Here is an 11,023-nt window from a genome sequence, read left to right as displayed (position 1 = left end):
CCTTGTAGATTCTAACATTCACATTAGTGTTCATATTTTTTTGTTGTTGACAAAGATTAGATCTATGAAAAGTCTGTTGGATTCATGTAAAATAGGTAAATTGACCTCATGAATTTGATTTCCCTCCCGTAAGTTATTGGTTTGTTCCCTCGTTAGGTAGAGTACCTCAAAAAGGTAACAAAGCATCATGTAGACTTGTTTCTTTACGAGAATACAAATACGATTCTTTAATATTTAAGCACTAATTTATTCTCTAAAACAATATCTCAGCTCGCATCCGTGATAAAATTTTCTTAATTCTGCCACCGTAAAAGTAACATTTATGCAAGTAGGATTACTTGGTATTTGTCTCTACTTACATTTTTCTTTTTCTTTCTAGTGCTGATCAATAGTAGATAAGGTTATGCAGCTGCAATTAGTAATGTCCCTGTCATTACAGCTTCACCAGTTCTACCATCACTGATATTCATCCCACAAAACAAAATAAGATGAAATTGATGATCACCCAGATACTAGGCAACATCTCCAACATAGTTGCCACTTGCCACTCAGTTCCATATAATATTTCATAACACACAAGTTTAGGGTCTTTCTGCAGGTAAACTAATTTACCCTACTTTAATTAGCATTATAATCTTCAAGATCAAATTTACCCTTCATTTCGGTGGTAAAATAATATCACGGCACAGCTATATAGTAAGTATAAAATTGCCCTAGTTCACTAATCAGATTAGTCCAGCTCCTATAACGTGGCATGCTGACAGGTCAATATGCTATCTGCATTCTTTGCTTGCACAATTATCAAGTTCTGCGAGAACCAATAATAACCAATTATCAAGTTAAGAATGACTATCAAGTTAATACTTCCAAAAAACTATCAGCAGACCATTAACAATAGTATTGTTAGTCCTAGAAACCATCACAATGGCATGCGTGAGAATGTGAGATAAATACACATATCAAAGCAACCCTTGAAACTGTGAAGGCCTCAAAAAAGAAAGAACGAAACCTTTAGTGTCCTGTCATGTAGAAAATTTCTTAATAAATGAAGAAAGTGAATGATGTCATGGGTAGGAAAAAACCTAAAGAACATGTGAAGGGGTTAGCTCACTGGAATGTATTGTCTTCTCTCTAATCTTTCCCTCCTTCATTGGCAACGGTCAATTTTTTGTCTTTAGCAGAAAACAAACAAAAAAGGGTCCCCATTGAAGCTTGGCTGGAGCAGAAGTCACGGGGCTGTTCATCTAAACCCAAGACTCTACAGGCAGTTCTTCTACTAGTACTATTAAAGTATTAAATCTCTCTCATTATCTATATCTCCCTGTCTTTCTCTTATCCCAGAAAACTACACCCTCTGTTTTTCTCTTATGAAAATGAACTTGCTTGGTGACTCGGTGGAAGATGTAGCTAGCTGTTCTACTACTGCTTTGGTTTCGTCTCATAATCAAGAGAGATTAGACCTCAAGTCCATTCGGGCGGTTGTCATTTCAGTCAATCAATGCATTCTCAAACTCATAGCAAATGCCAAAACTAGAAACTCTATAAGGGTGAGATGTATCTCCAAGCTTCAAAATCAGAAACAGGATTTCTTCGAATTCTCTGACCAGTCTGTCATATCAAATCTTTACTGGGGTATTGACAGCATAGAAGCTGCAATTACCGCCGAATGGCCAGAAGAGAAAGCCGCTCAGCTGAGGAAGGCAGAGCAGATGCTACAAGTGCCCGCGCTACTCGATGAGGATGGAGTCACAGCTGGAATTCCGAACAGTTATTTGGTGTGTTGCTCATACTTTTACCTCTCTGTTGTTCGAAAACTCCAAGAGGATGAGTGGCAGGTTGCACTGCATTTCCTACAGGCCGTGCTGGTCTCCCCGAGACTTGTTCAGACAGAATTTGCGCATGACCTTTATGAAAGTCTTTTCCCGACTTGCGGCCGTTCTGAAAGACAAGAAATAAGAGCGAGTAAGAGCTTGGAATCAATTGACAAGGATGAAGCAATAAGGCAGATGGCAAGGATATATAGAGATTGGTTGATGTATTATAAGGTCATGTTATATGGCGCGACTCCTCAGGGTCAAGGTGGAGGATACAGAGGCATTTTGTCCCCTGACAAAGAGTCACTATATTCTCTGTAAGTTTTTCCAGACATAATATTCACATGATAATTCAATCCAGCACAATTACTCGAAACTATAGATTTTAATGTTGGAGGTCTTAAATGGAATCACAATGAATCCCAAACATATTATCAATGTACTACTCAAAAATACTTCGACACCTATACAGCAGAAGATTCAAGAAAACACATTAATCTTCTGACCACAACTCAAGAATGAAAGACTCGGTTACACAATGGATTCACCGCTGTTGCTCTATTTATTCATGATTAGGCTAAAAAATTAATGATATTTACAGAGTTATTTGTTTCTTGTGAACAGACATGGGAAATCCACTAGGTCGGACTGTTCAAATAATATTGAGCATGACCACAGCTTGCACACTCAATGGAATGTAAGCCCTGTCCTATATTTGATGCTCTAATACCAGCATTATTCCCACATTTAGCATTAGTTTGAAAGAAGATCTTCTCTTATGAACTTCTGTATAGGTTGCAAATTTACATATGTAATCTCATTTCTGATACACTAGATAGTTTGCATAAACAAAACCTCTTTACATTAATTTAACTTTTTTGCTATGTCACTCAATGCAGTATGGAAAAGTGCACCCTTTTGATTCTCAAGAAGATATTGCCATCGAAGATGAACTGAAACAATCCATCCACATCTCAGAATTTGAAGAATATGGGAAATCCAAAAATGATTTGAATCAAGCAACAGAGTTTCATGTTAAAACTAGAGAGCTCCAGAGGAATTCAAGTATTAAAAGACTCCAAGATTTGCTGGATGACTCTCAATCAGACACACCAACTTCAGTGGATTCATGCTCTGATTATTCAGATTATGACATTGAGTCAGAGGTCTTTTCATTACTATCTTAACTAGGATATGCATGTCATATTATTCTGTCTCTGACTCTATTTTATATAACTAATATTATAGTAAAATTAAGTAATTACTCAAGAACTATAATTGCATAGTGTTCACACAGCTCTTTGTAAGCAGGTCATTGATGGTGGTGAGTGCTCAACCAGAGATGCAAGAATAGGTGCAGATTTTTCCAAGTAAGAAATTTGTGATAGGTTTGGTGACACTTAAAGTTAATCTACCTATGTTTATTTGTTTCTCTTTTGGAGACCTAAGCCTACACTAGATTCTAGACAACTTAATATCAGAACCTCAGTATTTTTTCTTAATGCACTCATTGTACAGGAAACTGCAGGCTACTAGCTCCACATCAGACCCAAAGTACGAAGCATTATCTTTTTCACAAGTCTGTCAGGATCCAGTCCCTAACGAAGTCATTCAAGTAAATAACTCTATGATTCTTTCGAGCAGATTCACAGATTCCATCAATGGTTTATTAACTATTTCAGAGCATAGAGATAAAAGATCAAAGACCCATCAGAATTTATATGTACAAAAGGAGTATGCATCTCAGCGGAACTATAGGATCAACCAAAGGGATCACCAAAGAAGTGTTGCAAGGAAAAAACATAGTTCTCGTAGCCAGAAAAGCTCTATTGAACTTCGCTTACATTCCACAAAAGATTCGAAAAGTGAACTACTGAGTATTACTGAAAAAGCAATTTCAAAACTATTTCAGTGGGAAGGATTGGGAAAATGGGATGAAGATTATGCTGTAGAAGTTACAACAATATATCAAATACTATGCAACAAAAAAGGAGAGAAATGTGCTGTCTTGAAAGACATGATATTGGATCAACTGCTCATAGGTATTTCAGCTTCAAAGGAGGAGAAAGTGATAAGGGTATCAGTGTCTATACTAACTACTATTGTTGCAGCTAATAAGTCAGTTATCGAGGACATAAAGAAGAAAGGTCTGCAGTTATCTGATTTGGCAAGTGCTCTAAAAAGAAATGTTCATGAGGCAGCAATACTGTTTTATCTAATGAATCCATCTCCTACAGAAATTAAGACTTTAGAACTTTTACCGGCATTGTTGGGGGTCGTGTGCTCTCCAAACAGTTATAAGGGTAGGCCAGCATCAGTGCCAACACCTCTGACAGCATCACTAATGATTATTGGAGTTTTAGTATCTTCATTTGACCATGCCACAAATAATGTGCACTTGGCTGAAATCAGTTATCCCAATGTGCTGCATGGGCTCCTAGTTGTTGCAAGAGATAGTAACATTGAAGAATTGATCTCCTGGGCCACTATTCTTGTCAAATGCATACAATACGATGGAAACTGCAGAAGATATATATCAAGATTAGCTCCAATGGCTCCATTTTCCCGTCTCCTAGAATGTAAGATGAAGCATGCCAGGTGCATAGCGCTGGAATTTTTTCATGAAGTTCTTTGTATTCCAAGGTATGAAAATATACATTAGATTCCAAAATTTTGTTCAGGTTTTATGATGACAATGCAAGTCAATTAGGAATAAAATTAGAAGTGCATGGTTTTCTTCTTGTGACCCAGAATACTATTTAAAGCTCATGCATTTAATGGTCTTGTTGCCAGAACTTTATGCATTCACATCACATGAGAGTTACATATGTATAACATCAGATCTACAATTAGTTCAACACTTTAAACAGTTGTAACTAAAATCTTTTAGATGACCCATAGTCAATCTCGTAATTTCTGTCAGAAAGTTTGGTCATATGACTCATATCATGTATCCTTTGATGTTTGAGGATCTAAGATGGAACTGTCAATTAACTTAGTTTGTTGCATAGTAATCCTAGTCATATATAAGGCTCTGCAACATCGAATTTTTATTTTGACAGGTCATCGGCTACTGCCTTGTTGCAGAGGCTGCAAAAAGAAGGAAGCACGAAGATTATGAACTCACTCATGCTTTGTGTCCAACAATTGCAACCTGAATACCAACTTTTGGCAGCAAATTTGCTGCTTCATTTAGATACACTAGTAAGTACTCATTTTGGAAATTATGTATAGGTAGGCATGTAGGAGCATTTGTTGGATAAATATCCGTATTTAAACCATGTGTTGTTAATGGAACTAATTGACATACATAATGAATATCTGCAGGATAACTCCTCCTGTAAGAGTGCATTGACAGAAGAAGCTATGCAGGTTCTCCTCAAGTTGGTCGCATCTGAAGAAAGTTCCACTACACAGCACTTATCTGCATTCATCTTATCAAATCTCGGTGGAACATATTCATGGGCAGGGGAACCATATACAGTAGCATGGTTGGTTAAAAAGGCAGGTGTGACTTCCTCGTATCGACGGAATATGATAAAAACTATCCATTGGTTGGATGATTGCTTAGAGGTGAGCTTTTAATCAAATATGTTGTAGTCTAATATTGAGACCTATCACTATAGTAGCACAAAGAACCAATAAAAGAATATGGCACGAATTTACAGGATTCTGGCACGGACTCATGGTGCAGCAAAATTTCCAGAAGCATCATTAACATTGGGAATCCTGTCTTTGATTCTTTAGTGAAGGGTCTAAAGAGCACAACAAGGAAGGTTTCTAGGGACTGTCTAATAGCCATAGCATGGCTTGGGTTTGAAATTGCAAAGAGTCCAGATATCATCAGATATTCTGCCTGTGAGATCTTACTTAGTGGAGTTGAGCAATTTTTGCATCCTGGATTGGAGCTAGAAGAACGAGTTCTAGCATGTCTCTGCATATATAACTATGCTTCTGGTAAAGGTAATGCCCTATTGTGACTGATTGTACACAAAACCAGATTTAAACATCTTTAAGCGGTTAGAAAATTTACTGATTAGAAAGGAGTTATCTAAAAGCAAACTGCTTAGATAAAAAGCCACAAGATAGTCGGGCATATATCCAGCAAATAACATATCTCAAGAATTCTCAAATTAGCAACATAACAGTGAAGAGACTTACATTATTGCATGCACACTTTAACAGTTTCATCATGTAGGGATGAAAAAGTTGATTCATTTCTCGGAAGGAGTGAGAGAATCACTAAGACGCTTGTCAAATGTAACCTGGATGGCAGAGGAGCTACATAAAGTAGCTGATTATGTTCTGCCAAACCGATCAGTAAGTACTCAACCTTGACTCAAGAGCGCGGGGATATATGTCATCATTTTATCTCTCGATTAAGAGTGCCTTAGATTTTGAAGGGGAAGAAAAACACCCTACACAAATTTCAGTCATTTTTCTTTTCTTTTAATAAGTGCTGTCCTTTTATACTGTTAAGTAGCAAATGCAACTAAATAGTTAATAAGTATCACCTGATTTGATCAAATAAACACAGTAGTATCTAACATTTTCTATGGTTATCATAACAGATCCTCTATTGATTTATCATCAATAAGTCGTTTGTATAATATCTACCATTAGTAACATATTTATGTAATGGTTTCTTGGAATCATTATAATGGTAAAGCAGCGCATTTCTTGTGTTCATACCCAAATTCTCGAGGTTGGAGTCAATTACAGTGGAGCTGTATGTGCCCTCATGTATTACAAAGGATTTCTTCATGGTGGCTACTCAGATGGTTCTGTGAAGGTAAGGATGAAATATCCTGTCCATCAGACACAACTGTTTTTGGTTATTGCACATCTATAATGTACATGTATTTTCTAACAAAAAAAAAGAAAAAAAGTTTGTGTAGTCTACGTGCATATTCCATTCTAAAGCTAAGCATATAGAAGGGTAGGTTTACTTATTAGGACCACGAGGCACCTTTACAACAAGCTGTTGGAAGCCAAAATGCTTAACTTTGAGTGGCATAAGAATCTAAACTAATGCATACGGATGCATCGAATAGGTCTGGAACATAAAAGGTCAGTCAGCCACACTCGTATGGGACATGAAGGAGCACAAAAAGGCAGTTACATGCTTTTCACTACTTGAATCCAGGGACAGCCTTATAAGTGGATCACTGGACAAAACTATCAGGGTATGGAAAGCTTTTCTTGCAGGAACACTCTTTTTTCTTCGCCATGATAGTCACACAAATAGATATGAACTTGCAACTGCAACCTAATTCTACAGGTCTGGCAAGTGGTCCACAAAAAACTGGAGTGCATTGAGGTGATAGAAACCAAGGAACCAATTCGGCATCTGAATACATGCGGGGACATGATATTTGCAATTACCCGTGGCCATGGGATTAAGGTAATCAGAATGGTTGCTTCCGCTATTGGAAATGACAGTTATAAGTTACACCTCTTTGAAGAGAAGGAATCTAAAACTTTCAGCTGTCATTTAGACGTACAAAGACTAAAACATGGCAACTTAGGATCAACAAAGAATTCAACTACAAATGACTTGCGTTTTTCCAGGTGATTGATGCATCAAGAAAGGTCAAAGATAATTGCACGAATAAAAAGGTAAAGTGTATGGCGGTGGTTCAGGGGAAGATTTATGCAGGTTGCAAGGATTCAAGCATACAGGTTGGTTTAAGATCAAAACTGATGCAGACATTGGAACAGCATTAGGTGATATCTCACATTCTCACTCTTTTCAGGAGTTGTCTACAACAAGCAATCGGGCACAAGAGATCAAAGCAGCATCAAAATTTTGGAGGCTGCAACGGAGACCCATAAATGCAGTTGTCACGTATAAAGATTGGCTTTACAGTGCAAGTTCAATTGTGCAAGGTTCAAACTTGAAGGTAAGGAATACCCTTGGAATCTCACTCTTTAAGAGAGAAAGACACCCACTGATTGAAAAGTACGTGCAGGAATGGAAAAGACACGGCAAACCCCAAATGTCACTTAAAACCGGGAAAAGAGAAAAGGTGACGGCAATGGGAATAACGGAAGACTTCATATACCTCAACTGCAACTCATCAACAAACAGCATCCAGGTAAGTACTTCAACTCTTCAAATAAACAAGAACACAACATGTATTAAGCACCTAAACTCAGGAGCCAACTTTACGAAAGCAGATATGGCTGAGAGGGACACAGCAGAAAGTGGGCAGAATCTCAGCAGGAAGCAGAATTACGAGCATCCTCACAGCCAACGACATTATCTTGTGTGGTACCGAAGCGGGGCTAATCAAGGTCTGTGCATTGCTCAAACATCCAATACCTCTAAAACATCCAACTACTTAGCACTTATATTATGATTCTACAATGGAATTTATCCTAATTTTCGGATAATTTGAAAATAAAACAGGGATGGATCCCTCTATAGGACCAAGTTCATCAGCCAGCGCAAGCAGGTGTGAGAGAGCAGACAAGGATGGCAATGGTGGTTTTTTATTCTTTTCTAAATTTACAAACCTTTTTGCGTGCGAGTATGTAAAGAGCTACTGCGCCGGTGCCAAATTGCCAATGTAGAATACAGAATGAGATTGTTTGTATATAATGTCATATATTTGAGTGTCAAAATTGGAGAGTGATTGAGCATGGATTATGATAACAGCTTCAAATAAAAGGAAACAGTCGAACCTTACAATCCGAATCTCGTAATAATCTGCATCTGTAAATCCAAAAGGATAAACGACGCCGTCGCATGGCATCGGAATTCGGAACTGAGCTAGCCACCCAATGCAAGCTCTGCGCTTTCTGAGAGAAATTCAAAATCTTTGAAGAGAGTAGAATTCGAAAACAGAAAGTGAGAAACAAAAGACCCACTCTTTGAGTAAGGGGCAGATAAGTAATTTGGACAAAGCTCTGGTTATAAAAGCAGAAGCAGAAAATAAGGAAGGGGCCAAGGGGGAAGGAGAATAGAGGAGGAGATGGGGAAAGAAGTAGACAAGGAAGAAGAGAGAAAAGAAGCAGCGATAGCATCAAAAGCAGTTTTACAGCCCAATTTCAAGCCCAGAGGCATAACCCAAGACCAGCTCTCCAAGTTTCAGGTACCCTCTTAGCAGCGATAGGAAAATTGTAATCTTTCTATGCTAATTAATGGAAATTGTCGGGAGAATTGGGGACCCAATTGGTGAATTTGAGTGCTTTTTTTGTGAATGTCTTTAACTTTTGTGATAATACTAGTACAATTTGATCAAAACTGGGTTTGATTGACTTGTATCCGGAAGTTAATTTCGGGTTTGTGGGTAGTTTCTGGTAATTTGAAGCTGATGGATTCCTCCTTAAACTTGTGAACTAGTATTGGAGTTTTAATGGGGAGATTGTTGATTTGTCACTTTAGGTAGGTTATAGGAATCAATTTGGGAAAAAAAATGGTAGAAAATTTAGATAGCAATCAAATATTCAAAGGTGCACAGAAAAATTGAAATAGATATGGCAGTACAAACTAGATAAAAGTGTCTTATTCTACATAGGTGCTGCAGAAAACTGCTGGAAGTTATAATTTTCTGTCAAGTAAAATTGGACCTCCTTGCCCTACTGTGGGTTTAGGGTTTTTTTTTTTAATGAACTTTCTTAGGCCTCTCTGTTGTCATTTTGTTTATCCCTGTTGAACACTGTAATTACTTCTGACTTCTTGAAATCTTGCACAATGTAGGAGCTGCACAGGAAGCGTTTACAGATCAAGTCAAAATCAAAGTTTGAAAAGAAACCAAAGGCTGGTACTGGAAAATCTCGCCGCAAGAACCACAATCCAAGAGACTTGACCAATGAAGATTCAAGCATAAGTGTTGAAGATTCAGCTGTTCCTAACCTTGAGAGCCACGATAATGGAAGCAGTTCTTTATTACAGCAAGAGGATACACCAAAGAAGCGCCAGAAGTTACATTGGGGGCTCGACACAAAGGAACGTTGGGAAAGGAAAGCAAACATGTAGATATTTCCATCAATACAGAATGTGCCGTCCTGAAGTGGTGTGGTTTCAGAATTGCACAGCAACTTTGCCATTTAATCTCAGATGTGGCTACAAGGTACTTGGGTAGTAAAATTTGAGGAAAAGTATCTACCTTTAATGCCAAGTACTATATTGGCATTTTTTTAACATTGAGAATAGCTTTTGAGATTGATGTTTAACGTATGAGTGTCGATCCATGGAAACTTAAAAATTTTCTACATCCACAGAAACTTTGTCTAATGATTTTGACATAAATTTCAAAACAAACCTGGAAATGGACATGGAAACTTTGTCATTACATTTGTATAATTTTGACATGAAACTTCAAAGCAAACCTGGAAATAGACATTAAAGAAGAAAACTAAAGTTGAAAGTAACAAAATAGACATCAATTTCCATCCAATATTAAAGCTGAAAATTAAACATAATTGTTAACAGTTCGTAAAGCCACTGTCAGTACTTCAAAATACTACTGTCAGCCCGACGTCATTTCCATCAAATATCAAGGCTGGAAATTAAACAACATAGAGGTACTGTCCACAAATGAAAAATCTACTTTCATAGCCTAAAAAATCTACTGTCAGCACTACATAAAGCTACTGTTTCCGATTATCATCTAATGCCTCTTGCCGCTCCTTGTTCTTTTAGTGGTATACGTGAATTCCTTGTCTTCAGTAGCTTTCCTTTTTTTGTTCTTGATTTGATCCACCATTGAATTTCTCTTCATCTTTTTAATTGGTTCTTCTTCATCAGCAGCTTCTTCTTCAGCAGCAGCTTTTTTCACCCTTTCCCTTCTCCTTGATTGTTTCTTTGCTTCCTGTTTATGAGAAGACCTGCTCTTTTATCTTTTCTTGCTGTTGTGTGCTTCTTTCTGGTTGTTCTCACTTCAGGTTCTTCTTCTTTGTCTTCATCATCGTCTCCACCATCTTCACCATCAGCTCCTTCTCCACCCTCTTCCTTACCATCTTCACCATCCTCACCATCACTGTTACTGTTTTCTATATCATCTTTCAGAAAATTCTCTTGAGAATTCAACATATCTTTCTCCAATAGTTTTCTTTCCATTTCCAGCAATTCATTTTCCAGATTGTGTATCATTTCTCTCTGCTGCTCAATGACATCCTCCAAGTTTTGTTTTTCCTTCTCAATGGTTGTAAAAACTTTCCACTTCTTCAACAATTTGTTCTGCAAGATCTGTATCTTCCTT

General features: G+C 37.5%; 2 protein-coding genes across 4 annotated transcripts; both read left to right on the top strand.

Annotated features, from left to right (window-relative positions):
- Window positions 1-1,210: 1,210 nt before the first annotated feature.
- LOC133708394 (putative E3 ubiquitin-protein ligase LIN) lies at window positions 1,211-8,441 on the top strand. 3 transcript variants are annotated; one of them, XM_062133855.1, is made up of 18 exons: window positions 1,211-2,131; window positions 2,439-2,511; window positions 2,714-2,980; window positions 3,126-3,184; window positions 3,333-3,368; window positions 3,459-4,457; window positions 4,877-5,018; window positions 5,142-5,387; window positions 5,483-5,777; window positions 6,013-6,134; window positions 6,484-6,606; window positions 6,869-7,000; window positions 7,096-7,218; window positions 7,386-7,496; window positions 7,571-7,717; window positions 7,787-7,912; window positions 7,995-8,111; window positions 8,227-8,441. In XM_062133855.1, exons 1-18 carry the CDS (start codon window positions 1,368-1,370, stop codon window positions 8,242-8,244), a joined length of 3,900 nt encoding a protein of 1,299 aa, XP_061989839.1. In that variant the 5' UTR covers window positions 1,211-1,367; the 3' UTR covers window positions 8,245-8,441. The 3 variants fall into 3 exon arrangements, with proteins under 3 accessions (XP_061989839.1, XP_061989837.1, XP_061989838.1); XM_062133853.1 differs by having other exon boundaries at window positions 1,212-2,131; window positions 3,333-4,457; XM_062133854.1 differs by having other exon boundaries at window positions 1,213-2,131; window positions 3,333-4,457; window positions 6,487-6,606.
- A 149-nt stretch (window positions 8,442-8,590) lies between these two features.
- Window positions 8,591-10,029, top strand: LOC133708395 (uncharacterized). Its single transcript, XM_062133856.1, has 2 exons — window positions 8,591-8,911; window positions 9,520-10,029. The coding sequence occupies exons 1-2, from the start codon at window positions 8,792-8,794 to the stop codon at window positions 9,796-9,798; spliced, it is 399 nt and encodes a 132-aa protein (XP_061989840.1). The 5' UTR covers window positions 8,591-8,791; the 3' UTR covers window positions 9,799-10,029.
- Window positions 10,030-11,023: the final 994 nt, after the last annotated feature.

Source organism: Rosa rugosa, chromosome 5, assembly GCF_958449725.1.
Source record: "Rosa rugosa chromosome 5, drRosRugo1.1, whole genome shotgun sequence".
Classification (NCBI taxonomy): Eukaryota; Viridiplantae; Streptophyta; class Magnoliopsida; order Rosales; family Rosaceae; genus Rosa; species Rosa rugosa.
This window is presented reverse-complemented; position numbering and strand designations above follow the sequence as displayed.